This window comes from Panthera onca, chromosome C1, assembly GCF_046562875.1.
Source record: "Panthera onca isolate mPanOnc1 chromosome C1, mPanOnc1 haplotype 2, whole genome shotgun sequence".
NCBI lineage: Eukaryota > Metazoa > Chordata > Mammalia > Carnivora > Felidae > Panthera > Panthera onca.
In genome coordinates this window covers 212380230-212400365 of record NC_138346.1, presented here as the reverse complement: position 1 = coordinate 212400365, position 20136 = coordinate 212380230, and the positions used below count along the sequence as shown (strand labels likewise).

At 44.0% G+C, this 20136-nt stretch overlaps 1 protein-coding gene across 12 annotated transcripts in view; it reads left to right on the top strand.

The window, feature by feature from the left end:
- The window catches only part of VPS13D (vacuolar protein sorting 13 homolog D), a 257776-nt gene that overhangs the window by 94639 nt on the left and 143001 nt on the right, over positions 1 to 20136 (top strand). For 7 of the 12 annotated variants that reach the window (XM_078452388.2, XM_078452385.2, XM_078452386.2 and 4 more), the window contains 9 exons: positions 1378 to 1500; positions 3870 to 3944; positions 7581 to 7686; positions 8676 to 8828; positions 11132 to 11267; positions 12403 to 12450; positions 14385 to 14535; positions 14637 to 14847; positions 19355 to 19602. In XM_078452388.2, the coding sequence (XP_078308514.2) occupies positions 1378 to 1500; positions 3870 to 3944; positions 7581 to 7686; positions 8676 to 8828; positions 11132 to 11267; positions 12403 to 12450; positions 14385 to 14535; positions 14637 to 14847; positions 19355 to 19602 (1251 nt within the window). The remainder of the gene's footprint in view (positions 1 to 1377; positions 1501 to 3869; positions 3945 to 7580; positions 7687 to 8675; positions 8829 to 11131; positions 11268 to 12402; positions 12451 to 14384; positions 14536 to 14636; positions 14848 to 19354; positions 19603 to 20136) is intronic. The other 5 variants (XM_078452389.2, XM_078452387.2, XM_078452393.2 and 2 more) reach the window with 3 other exon arrangements.

Genomic DNA, 20136 nt, shown 5'->3' with positions numbered 1-20136 from the left:
CTGTGCTGACAGTGCAGAGCCTGCTTGAGATTCTCTCTTTCTCCCTCTCTCTGCCCCTCCCCTGCTCACACACACTCACTCTCTCTCTCTCTCTTAAATAGATAAAAAATAAATAAAATTTTAAAAATGTCTTCCAAAAGGCATTCTTGTCTGTGGTAAAGCTTTTTTTTTTTTTTTTTTTAATTTTTTTCTTTTTTTTTTTTTAACGTTTATTTATTTTTGAGACAGAGAGAGATAGAGCATGAACAGGGGAGGGGCAGAGAGAGAGGGAGACACAGAAACGGAAGCAGGCTCCAGGCTCTGAGCCATCAGCCCAGAGCCCGACGCGGGGCTCGAACTCACGGACTCACAGACCGTGAGATCGTGACCTGAGCTGAAGTTGGACGCTTAACCGACTGAGCCACCCAGGCGCCCCAAAGCTTTTTTTTTTTTTTTTTTTTTAAACCTCCGATTCCTTGCTCCTAATACCATGCTGAAACCCAGAAATATTACTGTGACTTCTTAGTGTTAAAATAAATCTTCTATATAGCCAACTATTGGAACTGAAAACCAGAAAGCCAGAAACCAATAACTCTTGTTCTCAAAAATATCATACCTTAGTTAGTAGAAAAGGTCTTTATCCCGGGGTGGTGCATCGTAATTATTTTGTCAACCTGCCCTTCCTGTCACATTTCTCTAAAAACAGTAAGACCGTTCCCCTGGAGAATTGTCAGCTGGATTTCAGCCTCCCGAGTTTGGTGGTTTTGAGCAGCCTCCTCACTAGTTTTTTATGTCTCGAAACCCCATCCCTTAGCATGACATACCACGCTCTTCCCAAACTAACTCCCTTTTCTAGCCTTCTTTGCTATCTCCCTTCGCCAATATGTTTGGTGTGCCACAGTCACACCGAAGTATCAGTGTTCCCTAAAAGGGCTGTGTACTTTCGTGTCTTAGAATCTTTGCATTTAGACTTCTCTTGGCCCGGCACGTCCCTGCACCCCTAATCCCACTGGTAGACTCTAACCTCTCCTCATTCTTCAAGACCCAGCGCAAAGGTCCCCACACCTCTGAAGATTCCCGTGGACCTTGGCGTGTACTGTCCCACTTCTGCCAAAGCAGAATGAGCCTTCCCTGTTCTGTGCTCCCATAGAATTGTATTTATGACTTCGTTTTAGCTCCTTCCACATTGCGGCTTTGTGGTGATGGTTGTTTGGTTAACGTTGATTTCTTCCAGTGCAGCATGTTTTCCAGGGGACAGACTTTCTGAAAACCTAGCATAGCGCCTAGCATGCAGTAAGATGCTCAACAAAAGCTTGCTTTACTGAATAGAAATTATTTGACTTGAAGCCTCGATCTTTTCTATTTCTGTACTTAATATCTTTGGGGAATTCTTTCTAGACCAGTATGTAAGTACCAAGGAATCGTGGATGGCAGATTACTGTAAACAGGACAAGGAAATAGACTCGACCACATCAGAAGACTGGATGGGCTCTTCAGTGGACCCTCCATGCTTTGGACAAAGTAAGATTTTTCTCTTCCAGTGTCTGAATAAATCACTGTTGACCAATGCAGCCATGTTTTATTGAGAAATCCAAATAGAATTGTCATTTTCTATGGAAAAACCTACAGGAAATTCTGACTGTCTTCTTTAGTTCTGTTTTAATCTCTGCAGGAGACATTTTTCTGGCACAACATATTGAACTTTTGATATGGGCTCTAATTCCTCCACCTTTGTGGGAAAGCAAAGGTCTGTGATACACAATTTTCTAAATTCTGGTAACATTGCATATGAGCTGGCGTGCCTGAAAACGCATCAAGGTCAGCCGTTAGTGAGTGTGTTTCACTTGGCAAAACTTTCCAGTTGATTGGGACTTTTGGACTGGATTTTAAAAACTAACTTTACAGTTTTGTGAATCTAGAGGTACAGAGTTTGGGCATATTCTTGAAGGGAGGGCAGGCAGGATCCCATATGGAAGAAATTGTTAAAAGGAGGGCTCTGTATTGTTCATAAGGAAGAAAAGAATTGAATACCCAGCCTTTTGAAGAGAGGAGTCCGTTTGTTCTCTGTTAACGATATTTTCTTTCCTTAAATTTAATGCCTCACCATGAAGCTCTGATTTCCTTAGAGCTGGGGAGATTGTGACGGCCAACCGCGTGGTCCTTAGTTGTTCCACAAGCCATTGTCCTCCAAATTCAACTCAGCCCCAACTCTTTCAGTGTGGTTTCTTTGGGGAGTCCTGGCCGGGCTTCACATAGCTCATGAATGCTTAAATATTCCATCTGGTCTGCAAACATGTCACGGGAAGATGGATTTTCTTAGTTTATGAAGTATTTGAACTGGTTCGTCTCTCCTCAGGGTGTTTAAGTGGATTTTCTGTCTGCCTTGTATTTCTAGAAGGAGGGACAGGGAAATGTTAGCCATGCTTGCTCTCTGTATTCCCAGGCTGTTGCTTCTGAGTCTCAAGGTCATTGCTTAGGAGCCAGGGCTTTTCAGATAGCCTCAGCCTCGATTCTGGCTCCTCCTCGAACCTTCCCAATTTGCATGTCCAAAGAATGTAACAGTCTCCCCAGAAGACTCTAAGTAATCTTTGTAATATGTAGTATGTCCTAGAGAGAGTGTTTCTGAAGTTGTTACTCCTACAAGGGGATCTTGAATCCCGACCCCGTGTAAACACAGGGAAGACCTGATCTTCAGGATTCTGATGAAGGACTTTCTATTGTCCCCACCCTCCCACCTCTTTAAAAAACACTTTCTCCTCTTCCTTTATAGTTAATAAGCTGCCTTATCTGTGTTAAATGCCGGTGCTAAATTAAAGCTGGCTTTTTATTTACTTACAGATCTTTATGGTTACTTAGGCTTACAAAGGCATAGCTTTTTATTTAGACATAAGAGAATATACCTACATTTCCAAACCTCTTTCCTATTGGAGGTTCCTGGGTAGCACCACGTATGGCGGATGGGACTGTATTCCTTCAGCAGGTCAACTAAATTAAAATGGGGCATTTGTTTTGAAAGTCAGTAGACTTGAACCTTCTTGACCCGACCGCATCTCTTGGGTCCTGCTCACGAACATTTAGTCACAGTCCCCCCAAATTTGTGCATTTTCTTTGGGCGGGCTTCAGAACAAGCCCTTGAAAGAGAGATTCTTAATATGAAATCCCACCTGACGCAGCTGCTGGTTTCTCACTGTCTCTTTCGCAGGGGAGAGAAACTAGTGGCCTCATTTTTGACATCATTGTTGGCTCTGTTCAGTAAGGGCTGAGATTCCTGCAGGTAGACGTGGGTGGCATGAGTTTATGAGTTTTGTATTCAAAGGACATTTTATGGAAATATCAAATGTGAATATTCTAAAAGCTTCCATGCTTAATTTCTAATGTAAGTAATATCACGAGATAGCTCCTTGGCAGAGACTCTTTAAACTCGGAACACAGATGGACTCTTTCCCTTGAAATTTTGAGACCCGTGGGGGATTAGCCTCCTGCTGCTACTGCCTTTGCAAAGTGGACTGGAGCACCCAAGTCTGTCCTGACTGGTCTCGGGGACTTTTCCATGCCGTGTAAGAGCATACACGCTTTAAGTGAAAAATCCTCAAAAGGCTTTTCATTCTGTTTAAAGAGAACGTGGACTACGTTTTCTTTCCCCAGTTGAGAAAAAAGAGGGGCGTGCTCCTGTGACACATCGTCCACAGTAAAAGCCAGCATGAAAATGTCTCGCTCACTTTGTCAAGTGCTCTTTTAGCTGTTAGCGGTCACTGAAGGGAATGATCCTGTAACTGCATGATGCTTGCGCTTTTTGTCACATGCTCTCTTTGTGCTAACGTTTTGGAGGTGAGTCTTCTTATTCACTGTATTTATTCTTACCCTCTAACTTTGTCTCTCCTGTCCACCAGGCCTCCCCCTTGTCTACCTTAGAACTAGGAGTACAGCCAGTCTGACTAACCTAGAGCACCAGATCTATGCTAGAGGTACAGTATAGCCAAGCGAGGGCTTGCTTTCTTTTCCTATTTGAAGAACTGCCTTGTACATCAATTTTCTGTGAATGGGAGCCGAGTGGGACGTCCCCAGTTGGGAATGCTGTGCTTTAGTAGCAGGGAAGAGCGCTTCCCACGGATGAGTACGGTGACCTATCAGAAGCAGGTGCGGTGCTGACTCTTAACGCTGCGTCGTCCATCTGCCCCAGCCCTCAGCTCCGCGGTGTCCGCTGCGCGGTGGTGCAGAAATACCCAGCGCCAGAGGTGATTTCTTACTTCGAAAAGCAAGTAAATGGAGGAAAGCCGCCCTCCATCAGGCAGCGCTTTGTTTATAGAATACCCAGCGAACGTTTATTCTTTTTTTACAATTTTTTAAATGTTTTATTTACTTTTGAGAGAAGAGACAGAGCGTGAGTGGGGGAGGGGCACAGAGAGGGAGACACGGGATCCGAAGCAGGCTCCAGGCTCCGAGCCGGCAGCACAGAGCCCGACGCGGGGCTTGAACCCACGAACCCCGAGAGCCTGACCTGAGCCAAAGTCGGATGCCTAGCCGACTGAGCCATGCAGGCGCCCGTCAGTGAGTGTTTATTCTTAGGGCAATGCCAGGGGGTCTGGGGACTAGGAGCTATCCTGGTCAGCAATTGAGCTAAGAAAAAATTTCCCGGTAAATATTTGCTTAGAAACAAACTGATTTCTTTAGCTATAAATTGAGTGCTTCAGAGATAGAAAATAAAATGTTCTTTATTTCTGTCTCTGACCCTTTATTTAAGCTTTCTTGAGAATTTGACTAATGAGTAAATATGATAGAGGAGACCATAAACCTCAAGGATTTGGAATCCCACGATGTTCACTTCTTCACTAGTTTGAAGGAGGGCAGTTTATGGTTTATGTATGTACTCGGCTGACCCCAGATCCTGCCGGGTCGTGATGTATTTTGTAAAAAAGACCCTTAGAGCTTCCTCTGTTCAGATCAGGAATATTCATACACGGGGGCAGTGCAGTGGGTTTTTTTCTGCCAGGGTTTTGTGCAGATGGATGTTTAGGGAGAGGATTCACAAAGGAAACCCGTGATTGAATCTTCACTTATTGATGGATTTATACTCTAAGCCTTTCTACCTCTGTTATTTAATCTCTCAGGCTAAGCAAAACCTTATTCCCCGTAGCTGATGAGGACATGGAGGCTGAGAGAGCCTGAGAAATTTGCCTTTATCCACATGACTAGCTAGGAGCAGACCTGGGACTTTAATCTGTTTCTTCTGATTTACAAGCCAGGTCCTTTCTGATAGACTGGATGCTTATAAAGCACGTTTATAAGGGCCACGTTGCTCTGTGAAACAAGTCTAGCAGGCTAGAACTTTCCTCAGCCACACGAAGCCCAAGTTGGACGTGAGGAGCTTCGGGTTCTCTTGGCCTGTGAAGAAACCAGGTCTGGTCACTAGACTAGAGGCAGATTTTCTGGGGCCACAAGGGAATATGCTATTCTCTCTTGGGTGGACTTGGGAGTTTTGTTCTCTTGTGTCGTGCCAAAGGCAGGTTCACAGCTGATTTGGGCCGTAGTGCAGGAGATGTCAGATTGTCCCCTGCTGTTGGGTTTGGATTTGTGAGCACTCCGTGTATTTTTATTCTCAGAGAAGCGGGCTGCTGAAGCCTGTGCTTTTGTGTGTAATCCACGCAAGAAGCTTGGGGCCCTAAGCAGTGCGCCTCCCCAGGCTGTTTCATTCCAGAGCGGTGCGCTTGCGACTCTCTGGACGTGGAGTCCTAGCACTTCTTTCTGTGTGACAGTGTGATCAAAGCCATTTGCCAGCTGTTCTTTTTTAATCTAATTTGCAAATGGAAACTTACAGTCTGGCTCACAGTAGGCTATGAAGGCACATCTGGCTTCTTTTCCTCCTGGGTCCTTTATCTGCTGTCATAAAGCAGCCGTCTCCCTGCACGCCTGGTGCCTCTCAAGGTGCCACAGTAAGGGCTCTGTGCCCCTGCAGACAGCTCTTAAATCTTTACTCCCCCCTCTGCCCTGGTCACTAGCCTCATGGCTGTTCCTTAATTTTGTACTCGATGAACTTTTTTTTTTTTTTTTTTTTAAAGCCAACCTTGTGAATTAAGTGAGGCCATTGGTATGAGAGCACGAGAAATGGGTATATTCTGGGTGGTCATCTAGGAGATATTCAAGGAGATGATCACTGCAAGTAGGTGGGGCATCTCTAAAGACTAACTACAGAATTGTGGGGACGCCTTGCAGACCACTCTTCATTGGACCAGCCGTTTCTTACACTCACTCCCCTGAGCCACTGTCCTTTCGGAAATAGAACTTGCCTTAGCTTGTAATTGCTTTTTTTTTTTTGCAGCGTTTCTAGTAACTAACTTCTGAAAACTTTAGAAGGCACAAAGGGGAAGAAAAGCAAGCGATTATTTTTTAAAAGGCAGCAGCAATTCTTGACTTCCACGATCCCAGCCCAGGCCTTAGCCTAGCAGTGGGAGAAGGCACGGCCCATTGCAGGTTTCCTTCTTGTTTTGCTGGCTGGAAGCATGTGGTCCTGGAAGATGAATCTAATTTTGCTCTCGTGTTGTCCGTGGGCAGTTGCAGTCACTCCTAGATGTCATTTTCCGCAGCTGCAGACCATTTGGGTCCGGGTCCTTCTTGGGCTGTTTCTCTGCTTTAAAGCTGGCCGCGTGGGCAGTGTGAGCACGGGGCCCCTGCCTCTGCGGTTCCTGCCGCCCCCTCCCACTTTCCCAGGGCCACCGGCAGAGGAGACGTGGGCCCTGGGTGAGCAGAGCCGTGCCCGTCCTCCCGACCCGCCGGTCCAGGCCAGACCGCACGGCAGGGCAGCGGTGCCGCAGAAGGGTCTCCAGGCACGCTGGGCGCTGGACAGCCACTCCTGGCCACACGGTCTCCCACTTCTCTGTTTCCTTCCAGTGTTTCTAGTCAGGGCTCTGGGATTTGGTTACTTACGGTTTTGTGATTGATCACCATTTCTTTCCAGTGTCCTTGACAGGAAGCTGTTCTGTGAAAAGAAATCATAGTTTGTGCTCCTTTTGTAGGCCCCGTAGTGCCCACGGCAGATGGTGCTATACATATTATGTTTAAAAAACAACAACGACAACTAAAAATCTCATGTAAAAAGTTTTGGGATAGTAGATTTCTGATCTTCCAGGGAGGGAGGGGGGAAAATATGAATGTAAGAGAATAGAAAAGATGTTTTTATTTTGCTATAATGTGCATAATATGACTGAAGTGTAGCTGCTCTAGGAAGGGCGTCTTTGTTAAAGCGCGGGCGTTTTGGACAACGTTTGAACAAGGATGTGTGCCGTGTCTTGCTATCGTCTGGGTAGGGCCGGGCACCTTCTCCTGAATGCAGGCCCACAAGAGTTGTGGGAGGCCTGGGGGCTGGGAGCAGTCCCTCGTCACAGCCAGTCGTAGGGGGACGGTCGCCACGTAGCAGGCAGCAGAGGACGCGGAGACCCCGAGAGTCCTATCGACACACCCGTGGTGGCTCCGCGTCTGTTGCCGCAGCCGCCGTCGGCCCTTTCGCACGCGAGACGGTTAGGGGCCCTGTGTGCGGCTGTGGGCGGGGGTCTCTGCTGCGCAGATGGAGGAGGGGTATGCTAACGGCCTCTTCCGTTTGCCCACAGCAGAGGTGAAAACCCCGAAGCGCCGGCAGCCCTTTGTCCCTTTTGCTCTGAGGAATCACACAGGCTGCACTTTGTGGTTTGCCACCCTGACCACCACACCCACCAGGTAAGGAACACCTGCTCCTGTGTGCCGGCCCAGCAGAGCAAGGTGGGCTCCTTCTTGAAGCCCTGGGGATTGTATTTGAGTCAGTGACTCGCTGTCTTGCTGGGATTTTGTGAGGGAGGTGGAATCTGTGGCCAGAGAAGTAGGTCCTGAGTCTGAAATACCCAGATTACGATCCCGGCCCTGATGCCCGTTACGTTCAAGGTAGAAGTCCAGCAGGTTAGGGATGTGAGTATGAAGGTGGGAGGGAGAAGTCACCCCATCTTTTCTCAGTCTCCACCCCCACCCCCTTTGAAAAGAAGCTGTATGTGGTTATTAAACCAAACAGCCTGCATTTTTCTTCCAAGATGGCTTTGAAAACACTCCCCATATTAAACTCCCACCAAGAATTCTTTTCCAGACTTATAGCAATTCACCCCAGATGGAAGCGGGTGGAGTTTGGAGAACAAAGAGGTTACCTGGGCGGAGTGACAGTGTTCTCTACCAGCTTTCTGCCTATGTAGACCTTGGCTCAACCCTCCAAACAGACGCTGATCTTTCCAATTTAGGGAATGAGGTGCGTGAAATAAGTAACAGAATCTGCTGACTCGAAGCCACGTTTCTCCCGCCTCCACTAAGTATGATCATGCTTCAGAGGAGTTGTTTGTTTTTTAGAAGCAGTTTAGGTCTGTTCCATTCCAGATAGTCACTTAAAAACTCCCTTTAAAACTCATGACTGAGTTTACACATCTCCCTGTGTACTGGGCTCTGTTGCTGGAGGTAAGTGGCTGTGCAGTGATAGCTTTCAGCTGTTTCTAAAGCTTCACAGAAGCCGTGATGGTCACAAAGATAACTGTAGTTACTGACCTTTTAGTTTATCCTGGTAGCCAGGCTGTATGGCCTTCTTATGTAGATCGAGTGCCCGGAGGGTTTCTGCCCCCAGCACCAAGCTCTGGTGAGAGGGAGTCGAGAGAGAAAGAGGGACAAGCTGGCGTTGTCTGCTTTGGTTCCAGGGCTGCACTGTCCCACAGTGGGAGTCCAGGGCTCGTTCCAGAAGGGAATGGAACGTTTCTTGATGATGCTCACAATGTCAGCGAATGGCGGGAAGTCCTCACGGGTGAAGAGATTCCCTTTGAATTTGAGGCAAGAGGAAAGCTAAGACACAGGTAAAGCGTTGTGTGTTCTCTTCCTCCCCACCAAATAGACTGTATATATCTGTATATTATAAAAGATAGTCTCTAATGTTTTACGTTTTCACTTGCCTTTATTAATGATTTTAGTGTTTTATCTTTTTATTATGATGATGATGTTTTAAAATATTTATTTTGAGAGAGAGAGAGAGAGCATGTGTGTGTGTGCGAGAGTGGGGTAAGGGCAGAGAGAGAGGGAGACAGAGAATCCCAAGCAGGCTGCCAGCTGTCAGCACAGATCCCAACGTGGGGGCTCGAACTCACGAACTGTGAGATCATGATCTGAGCCAAAGTCAAGAGTCGGACACTTAAGCGACTGAGCCACCCAGGTGCCCCTAATGTTTTATTTTTAAAAGGTATTTTGAAAATCAGTGTTTCCTTTCACTGTCTTGGAAATACATTTCGTTTCCATTAATTATCCCTTTATTTGACACATGAGCTGATAACCAGTGTGTTTCCCATAATTTGGCCGAAAGATGGAGAGCAGCTGTCAAGTTCATTGTGTCCTAGCCTGGTTTTTATGGCACAGTGGTGACCTGATTTTGTTGTGTGTTGTTATTTGTTGTAATTGAGGTATGGTTGACACAGTGTGACATTAGTTTTGGCTGTACAACCTGGTGATTGGACAGCTGTCCGTTAGGCTGTGCTCGCCACAGGTGTGACTGCCATCTGTCACCACGCAGCGCTTTTACAGGGCCACCGACTATATTCCCTGTGCTGTGCTTGTCTCCCTGTGACTTACTCCTTCCCCAACTGGCACGACATGCTATTCTTAAAAGGTTATCCGAGCACGTTGGTTTTAGCTTTAAGAGACGCACGTGCCACATAGCACTCTTAGCAAGCAAGTGGTTTCAGGAAGCAGGGCCAATAATGATAAGGACTTCTGATTCTAAGGAGGATAAGAATGACTCATCTGGGGAGACTGCTGGCCAGTGCGCTCTTGAAACAGCCAGCCGGAGGACCGGAATAAATGTGAAAGAGGTTCTGTCTGGTTACTGAGAGGTCATAAAATGTCCTTTTGTTTGCAAACATGTTTAAGTGGAAGGGCTATCGGGTGGATAGCGAATAGGTTAAGATTTTAGCATTTGAGCCTCATACCCGTTTTCAAGCAGGGCTGAAATTTAAGAGCTCGCTTCAGCCTTCCGTGGTCTTCTGCTTCCCTGTGCTTTAAGTCTTTGTGTGCAAACCTGCCCCCGAGTCAGACAGTTCTTCCTCATGTGTCACTTGTACCAACACATCATTCCCTCGTGGCAGGCCTTCTTTACTTGTGGGCCCCCTCGGTGATTACACAGGAAAAACGGAGCTTAGAAAATCACCGTGCTGGGCACATGTACCGGGAAGCCATGGTAGAATTTCCAGGGATGAGTGGGGAGCATTTTCCTGTTCCACAAAGTTCCTGGAGAAGCCAATTGTAGAAGTGCTGGCTGCATTTCTTAATCAGCACGGCCTCCGTTGTGACAGAAGGGGTTTGACCTCTTTGTCATTTCCGTTTTAGTATACCCGTCCAGTAACGCTTTTCAAGTCCCACTGTTCTGCTTGAATTCATCAAAATAAATGCCTTCTCTGGCTTTTCCAGTTCTTTGGCGCACGGTACCCCCACTCCCTGCCTCCCTCCCCTTTTCCTGTCAGCCCCAAGTCCACTTCCCCATTTCAGGCTTCTGGCTTGAATTAGGCAAAATCTAAAATAGAATTAAATGTGCAATTTCCTCCCATTCCTCCTGTTTTGCCCCCTGCCTTCTCTGCTCTAGTTTCAGCCGAGGACTTCAGCCCTAACGCTCGGAGGGCTCCGTCTCTCATAACCTGTCTGTAGTCTTGTAGGACCGAAGCCAAACAACTGAATGTGGTTCCAAGAGAAGTAGGGAGCCAAGAAGAAAATGCCATCTTACCCATTTCCGAGAGTATGGTTATGTGACGAAATTGCTGGTGCAACGGTTTTACCACCCCGCTGCAATGGTTATACCTGAGGTCGCTTTATCGAGCTTGGGGTGGGGGCTGGTGGGGGAAGAAGCTGGGCTTGTGCACAGGACTTGCAAAGTTTGTACAAAGGGAGGGTAAACGCGCTCTTGCTCAAGCTTTACGGATCTTGCACTTTTGTTTTAAGTGTGACACCCACTTAAAAATATTCTCCTGATTTTTCTCGCATTAGGTAATCCTCAAAAAGGCTTGGCCAACTGGGTTTTTAGGTCTTTATACGGTAAATCAGATTTGACTCTTTGCTTCCGCTTTCTTACCCTTTTTCCGATTGTGCTTAACATGCTTTCCCGTGTTCTCTTTGGTAGACACACCCACGACCTCCGGATTCATCAGCTGCAAGTGAGAGTGAACGGCTGGGAGCAAGTGAGCCCAGTGTCTGTGGACAAAGTCGGGACATTTTTCCGCTATGCAGCACCGGATAAGAATTCCTCTTCCTCTACGGTGTGTGGCTCTCGAATGGGTATTTAGTGGCACCGTGGTGCCCCGGCCACATGCCCTGAAAGCCAGTCAGACAGGTTAAGCCTGTCACTCTGCTCTAGTGAAATCTTGCTCCTCGTTTCCCCTAGCTCTAGCAGGAAGACCTAAGTATATTTTGGGTCAGTCGTAGGCGGTCGTAGTCAATATGTAGGTAAGCCGCCAGTGGTCAATTTCAGCAGAGAAACGAGATCCAAAATCGGCGGGAACATGTATCACCTCACCTGTGCAGACCCATTTCGTACTCACTTAGCCCGACTGGCAGTGTGCTAATCTGCCGGCCGCATGTGTACTGGCTTGGCTTGCACGTGCCGTTCTGCTTCCTTTATATACGGCCTTCTTTACATTTCCGTAGTGCTGTTCCTTGATCCTTCTAGTTCTGTGTCTCCACTCTCCTCCCTTCTGGCATAAGGACAGATGTCCACCATCGTTACTTATTTTCTGATCACACATCCTCTCACACACGCTTGCCCTGACGTGACCCCAGCCTGCAGTCTTTCGGGGTGGCAGGGCCAGCCTGGGCGGTGACGCAGGCGGCCTCCCTGTCTGGGACACGCGGGTAGAGGCTGGCGTTGCAGCTGGCGTGGCCGCCTCAGGGGCTCCCACCCAGGACCCGGTCGTACTTTGGAGGATAACTGCATTTGTTTCGGGGTAGCCAGTGATGAAGAGGAAAGTGCAAAGGCCTCACAGCTTTCCCCATGCTCCCTTATTCATGAAAAATACCCTCCCTCCAAGAACACTGTTCTCTCCCCGCTTCTGCTCTTGTGCCCCGAGTTTCTTAGAAGAGGAAGCCTTCTCTCCAGATTACGTTCCCGCCTAAATTTCCATCTAGTAAGGAAAGGAATCATTCCCCCCCCCCCCCCCAGATACCTTTCTGTTGTATTGATGTGTCCTGGAGAAATTCCGTGTACATGGAATGGTTATAAAATGAATATTGCCTTTTCCATATCCTCTAAGATGTTTTCTCTTCACGATGGACCACACTTGACTGAGACTATTTAGAAATCCCACCCTTTCAAGCACATTACATTGTCATTGAATTTAACGATGCCTGTCATTTGAGGTCTGCGCTGGCTCTCTGACTTTTGGAATCTTTTCTTAGATTGGCAGCCCAGGCAGCAGAACGAATATTATTCATCCCCAGGTTTATGTGAGTATGGTTTTCCTGTGTCACTGCGTTTATTGACTGTATACACTGCGTTTCAACCATACATAGATGTCCTGATGATCCCAGGACTTCATGACCTATGTGTGATTGAAACTGACCTTTGTCCTTTTCTGTTAACAATTACCTTCCTTTTCTAAGAACCTGCAAGAAAGCGTTTGAACTAACTTGGTATGTTAGACCTAGCGTTAACAGGGGAGGAGGAGAAAACACCCATGTTGTGGTTCAAGGTCCCCTTCTCTTTCTAAGTTAAAATATAAATTAACCCTCTGTGGCTGTATGCATTTCCTAGGTTTTAGTTGCAAGGTCATAAAAGTAAATAAGAATGAAAAATACTAAGATTTTTTTTTTTCCCATTTGGCTCTTGAAACATCACCAGAAGATGACATTAAAAAACAATTTTCATATTTGTGCTTTTACTTTCTTCTGACGGTAGTAGGTTTTGAAATGTGAGATTTCAGGTATGTTTAAGAAGCAGCGGTGTCAAGATTTAAAACTATTTTTCTTGGGCCTTGGCTCTTTCGGGGCTTTGCCAGGCTGGGTCAGCGGAGGCTTTGGTGATGATTTTGGCTGGGATTCTGTCCCTCTGAAGACCCTCCAGAAACTGATAGTTTGTCTTTTCGTTGGGCCTTCCTGAAGTCTTGGTTCAAAACATGGAGGAGCTCTTCATTTTGTTGTTCATTAGTTTGGTTTCCACGTATTGTTTGTTTTAATAAAAAAGTTGGCAATATGAAAAGCTTGGATGTAGTGTCATTTGTTTCTCCATTAAAAAAGAAAAAGAAGCACTGTCAGTATGTTCTGGACACTCATTCAAAGAATGGCAGTTGCAGAAACCTTCTCTTTGGTGTACCTGATGTGGGGTTTTATACTTTAAAAAAGGAAAAAACTCGGCACTTGATAGTAAAACAAAACGTGTGTTGGATGTGTGAATGAACACATGGAAAAAGAAAGTAGTGGCTGCAACCCAAGACCAAAAATAAATGACTTCCCTCCGCTCTGTTGAGTTTCGGAACCTCGGTGTCCCGTTTATGAAAGGGTGATTATTGAACAGAGCCGAAAAAGTTGTGAAGAGAGAGAAGTTTGATTTTAAAGCTCTTTGAAATACAAATGTCGCTTCTTCTACAGGCATGCCAACAAATTGTGTGTGGGCCTAGAGAGTAATTTTTATGACATTTAGGGGGAAAACGTAATTGTTGTTCCTGTGAAAGGCATACCAGTGCAGACAACTCTTTCCCCTACACTCTGTGGATTTTACAAAGACAGGCTCTAATCTCAGAAGACTTCCTTCTGTTTTTCTGTGTGTATTGGGTAGTATCCAGCCCATTGTTAGTGTTGAAGGAGTGTTTCTCGCTTTAATGTTAATCTCAGAGAAAAATACCACAGAAGGTAAATCATCTCATGTTTTTCAAAGTCTTACCTCAGTGTTTCTGAACGTTTGGTTGCTTTGGATGATCTTTACTCCCCTCCAGTAGAGTTGAAAACAAGTGTCGTTCACAGTTTCCATATAAGGGCTGAGGTATAAGAACCCAAGGGCATTAGGGTGATTTCCAGCAGACAGTTTCTTATCAAATTGCAGGAAGCTTGGAAGATTTAATAGGTTATTATGGGTCTTAGTGTCTTTATAATGTGTCTAGAGGCCTCGGACTGATTTTTCTTTGTGATACACTTTGTGACACCGCGTCTGAGTAGAGTATCTGTCTTTTTCTAGAAATGTTTAAGATTGGCTACATTCATGGCGTCTATCTGTAGGATATTCATGCCCATTAAAGATGAGTGGTTTTAGGGTTGAATGACTAATTTCACCGAAGGGTTGGAGTAATAAGATGCTTTTGATTTAGGCATCCTAGCTGGTATTGCTGTATTTTGTGTGCTTTTTCACGAGCACGGCTGTGGTGCTTTTATTCCTGTCTTACTCACAGTTCTCTTCGCTCCCGCCTGTCCGGGTGGTCTTCGCCGTGACGATGGAAGGCAGTGCTCGGAAAGTCATCACCGTCCGGTCTGCCCTCATTGTGAAGAACAGGCTTGAGACACCAATGGAACTAAGGCTGGATAGCCCGTCAGCTCCCGACAGTGAGTTTTGACATAGTCTGTCCCCCTTTTATCCTGAGAGAGTCAAACTTTTGGGCGGGAGACCATTCCCCGAAGATGCTGACCCTTGTTTTCTGTGCCAGAGCCTGTGGTGCTGCCTGCCATCATGCCAGGGGATTCGTTTGCTGTGCCTTTACATCTCACTTCTTGGCGGCTACAGGCCCGGCCCAAGGGATTGGGCGTATTTTTCTGTAAGGCTCCTATCCACTGGACCAATGTAGTGAAGACTGCAGAGGTTAGCAGCAGCAAACGAGAGTGCCACTCTATGGACTTGGACAAAAGCCGGTTCTTCAGGTACGCACAGTACTGGGATGGCATGTCAATTTTGCTTTTTTTAAAAAAAAAATCATTCTCTCTCTGAGGACCCTTAGTGATTCAGTTGTGCTTATTTAAAATCTTAAAGTTCTGGGGCGCCTGGGTGGCTCAGTCGGTTGGGCGTCCGACTTCGGCTCAGGTCACGATCTCGCGGTCCGTGAGTTCGAGCCCCGCGTCAGGCTCTGTGCTGACAGCTCAGAGCCTGGAGCCTGTTTCAGATTCTGTGTCTCCCTCTCTCTCTCTGACCCTCCCCTGTTCATGCTCTGTCTCTCTCTGTCTCAAAAATAAACATTAAAAAAAAAATTAATAAAATAAAATCCTAAAGTTCTTTTTTTTTTTTTTTTTAGTTTATTTTTTGAGCGAATGAACAAGCAGGGTAGGGGCAGAGAGAGAGGGGGAGAGAGAATCCCAAGCAGGCTCTGCACTGTTAGCGCAGAGCCCGATGCGGGGCTTGAACCCACGAACCACAAGATCACAACCTGAGCTCAAATCAAGAATCAGGCACTCAACCGACCGAGCCACCCAGGCACCCCTAAAATCATAAAGTTCTTATTCCTTAAGTCCTTGTGTTAGAGTTTATAAGGATTCAAGGGTTAATCTTTGGTGGGGGTGGGACTGTTGCTTATCATCTAATATTTATGGGAGAAACCACCAAAACACACATGTAGGATCAGACACTGGTCTGTGTGCATCAGTATAAAGAGAGGACATGTAGAGAGGGAAGAAAAAAATAATATTAGTTCCCATTCCTAAATTGAGAAGCAAAATCCTCGGGTTAGAAGTTTTCATATGATGGATTTCAGAGGAATTTGGAGGAAGGCTCGTGTACCTAGCACTGACTTTCCTTGGGGACCTTGACAAAATTATCTAATCATTTAGACTCCTGTTTGCCCCTTCCAAAGAGAATAAGGAATATGTTTCCAGATTCATTGTTAGATCCTTCTGAACTTAGACTTTAAACTTACCTGGACTAGAGGCTATCAGCTTAGGTTTCTCTGTAGGGAAGTTAGGCATTCATTTAGTGTAAACTTAAGAGGTGCAAGAAGAGTGTAAAGAATTTCAGTATGCCCTTTACCCAGAATGGCCATTGTTAACAGACTGACAAGGGAGAAATAGGTAAATGCATAGCCATAACGGACTGTTTTCATACTTCTCTGTCAATAATTTGCAAAATAAAAACAATAAAGATACAAAAGGATTTGAACGGTGCTGTCAATCAGCTTGTCAAAATTGACATTTATAAAACACTTTTACCAACAACTCCAGATTGTACATTCACATCAACTATGTGTGGAATAGTCCTCAAGAGAGACCATCTACTGGGCCATAAAACAAAGATCAATAAATATTAAAAGAATTGAGGGATGCCTGGGTGACTGAGTTGGCTAAGCGGCCGACTTTGGCTCAGGTCATGATCTCGAGGTCCGTGAGTTCGAGCCCCACGTCGGGCTCTGTGCTGACAGCTCGGAGCCTGGAGCCTGCTTTGGGTTGTGTGTCTCCCTCTCTCTCTGCCCCTCCCCCATTCACACTCTGTTTCTCTCTGCCTTTCAAAAATGAATAAATGCTAAAAAAAAAAAAAAAAAAAAGAACTGAAACCATACATAGTATATCTCATGATCACAATAGAATTAAAGTGAGAATCAGTAACAATAAGATGCCTCTAAAATCCCTAAATATTTGGAAAATTAAACAGTACATTTCTAGATAACCCAGGGGTCAAGAAAGAAATCACAAAGGATATTAAAAGTATTCTGAACTGGACAATAATAAAAATTAGACATTAAAATGTGGGGGAGGCAGCAAAAGCAGTTCTAGAGAAAAATGTATAGTTGTTTTGTTTTGAGAAATATGTAGCTTTTAATGCTCTTATTAGAAAATAAGGAAGATGTAAAATCGATGTAAGCCTCTACCTTAAGGTAGAAACCAAAATCAATTAGAAATAAATAGAAAAAGGACATGATAAAAATGTGTGGAATTCAAAAAAATAGAAAAATAGAGAAAATCAACAATGTCAAAGTGGCTTTTTGAAAAGATTACTGAATTTGGTAAATGTCTTATAAGACTGATCAAGGAGAAAAGAAAGAAAACACGAATACCATATAAAGAATGAAAAGAGGAGACATTATTATAGATCCTACAGACATTAAAAGGATTAAAAGGAGATTCTGTGAACAGTTTTGTACAGATAAATTCCACCCTTGAATCCTAGAATGACAAATTTCTTTAAAAACAAAGATTACCAAAACTGACACAAAGAAGAGATAGACAAATATTTGATAAAGAAATTTAAAATTTTAAAATAATTTATTACTTTTTAAATTTACATCCAAGTTAACATATAGTGCAACAATGATTTCAGGAGTAGATTCCTTAATGCCCCTTACCCATGTAGCCCATCCCCCCTCTCACAACCCCTCCAGTAACCCTCTGTTTGTTCTCCATATTTAAGAGTCTCTTCTGTTTTGTCCCCCTCCCTGTTTTTATATTATTTTTGCTTCCCTTCCGTTATGTTCATCTGTTTTGTCTCTTAAAGTCGTCATATGAGTGTAGTCATTTGACACTTGTCTTTCTCTGGCTAATTTCGCTTAGCATAATACCCTCTAGTTCCATCCATGAAGTTGCAAATGGCAAGATTTCATTCTTTTTGATTGCCGAGTAATACTCCATTGTGTATATATACCACATCTTCTTTATCCATTCATCCATCGATGGAAATTTGGGCTCTTTCCATACTTTGGCTATTGTTGATAGTGCTGCTATGAACACGCAGGTGTCCCTTCGAAACAGCACACCTGTATTCTGTGGATAAATACCTAGTAGTGCAATTGCTGGGTCATAGGGTAGTTCTAAGGAAATTTAATTTTTAATAAAAAGCTTTCCCATAATGAAGACTTTAGGCCCATGTGGCTCCACTAGTGAATTCTACCAGACATTTTAGGAAGAAATAATACCAGTTCTAGGTAAACTCTTTCAGAAAGCAGGGGAGGAGGGAACAGTTCCTCATTTATTTTATGAGGCCAGCATATACCTGGTACCCAAACTGGCATAGATATTATTAAAAAAAAAAAAAAAAAAAAAAAAAAAAAGGAACTACAAACTGGTATTCCCACATGAGATGCAAAAATTCCTAACTGTTACCAAATAGAAATCCAGCAAGTGAAGTTTATTCCAGGAATGTAAGATTATTTTAACATTTGAAAATTGATATATGTAATTTACTGTATTAACCTAAAAGACTAAACGAGAAAAACCTATCAGATTATCTCATTAAATGCCAAATAAACAAAAAGCTTACAACACCCATTCATGCTAATATTCAGCAAACTAGCAACCAAAGGGAATATTACAATCTACTTAAGGGCATTTGTCGTAAACCTACGGCTACCATTATACTTAAACTTTTTTTCCTTGAGATTGAGAACCAGCAACTTCATTTGACATTGCAGTAGCAGTCCTAGCCATTGTAATAGGGACAAATAAGTAAACAAGAAATTAAAAAAGCTTAAAGATCTGAAAAGAACTAAAACTTGTTATATGCAGATGACACAGTCATGTATGTAGAGAACTATGGACTCCATAAGATTATGAGGCCTAATAAAGTTATCAAGATTTCAAGATTTAAGATCAAGATTTAAGATACAGGAATCAATTGTATTCTTATATTCTAGCCATGAACAATTGGAAGTGTAATTTTAAAAAGACACTACTTACAATAGCACCAGAAAACATTAATTACCCAGGAATCAATCTAAGGAATTATGTGCCAGCCTTCAATGCTAGAAGTGACAAAGCCTTGCCAAGAGATATTAAGAAAACCCAGTAACTAAGTGGAAAGATAACAAAGTTCGTGGATTGGAAGACAAAATGTTGTTAGGATTTCCATTCTTGCTAAATTGATCTGGAGGTACAACCCAGTTGGCTAGCTGCAGCCCAATCGGCTGTCAACAGAATGATGAATAAATAAAAAATGGTACATTCATATACTGGCATGTGGACAAAATTCTGATACATATAGTAGCATGGCTGCATCTTGTAGAAATTTCATTTTACACACAAAAAAAGCCAGACATGGGGAGTAACCTATACTGTATCATTCCATTTACACGCAATTCAAGAACAGGCTCAACCAATATATAAGTGATAAGTATCAGACAATGGTTGCTTCTTTCTTAGGAGAGGATGTTGCCTGGAAAGGGAAAGGAGGGAACTTTCTGCAGTGAGAGAAAGATTCTATAACGGTGTTGGGTCGTGGTTAACGAGGTATACATATTTGTCAAAACTCACCAAACTGAACATTTAAAATTACACATCTTACTGTATTTTTAACTATATACCTCAGTATAAATGTGTCTGAGATTGAAAACTGCAAATATCCTACTGAATTGTTGAACCGGTTTAGTGTTAAGCTTTCTCATACTCCACTAAGGAAGAAAAATTCAAGTTCTTTATTTAGGCTGATGGTTTTTCCACTGCTTTGTCTTCATAGGTTTTGCGTAGCCATAAAGAAGGAGAATTACCCAGATTATATGCCCTCAAACATATTTTCTGACAGTGCAAAGCAGATCTTCAGACAACCCGGGCATACCATATATCTCCTGCCAACTGTGGTCATCTGCAACTTGTTACCTTGTGAACTTGATTTTTATGTTAAAGGAATGCCAATTAATGGGACATTGAAACCTGGCAAAGAGGTGGCCCTGCACACAGCTGACACATCCCAGAACATCGAATTAGGTAAGGGTTTAGTCAGATAATCATCTGTGGTAACGCTATGGAAACGTCCATGAGTCTTTTGTGATCATTTGGTAAACATTTTAGAAAAATTATCACACATAGGCTATCTCAATAACCGAGCTCAAAGGATTTATGCAGTTGAAATAAAAAAGCTTCTTAGAAAATTACCAAAAGAAAAAACCTGAGCAGATCCAAAAGATTTACAGAGGAAGCACTCAACAGAGCCTTTTTCTTGTGTTGTTTACTTGATGTGATTTCAATGGGAAGTCATTTCATCTTTTCAAACCTTAAGTTTTCCTGTCTGTAAAATGTGCAAAATCCTACATCTCTCCTCTTTTCAGGAAAGGAGAAAACATTTGCTCAGTATAGACTGTACTCTGGGTGTCATGTCAAGGGCTTTTATACCCGTCATCTCATGTAATCCTTACAGTAGTTACTTGTCCTGTTTACTGACGAGGAAATTGAGGTCTGGGGTGTTTCATGCACCTGGTGATTTTCATTAGGGGTGGATGAAGTCAAAGTCAAGAATCATTG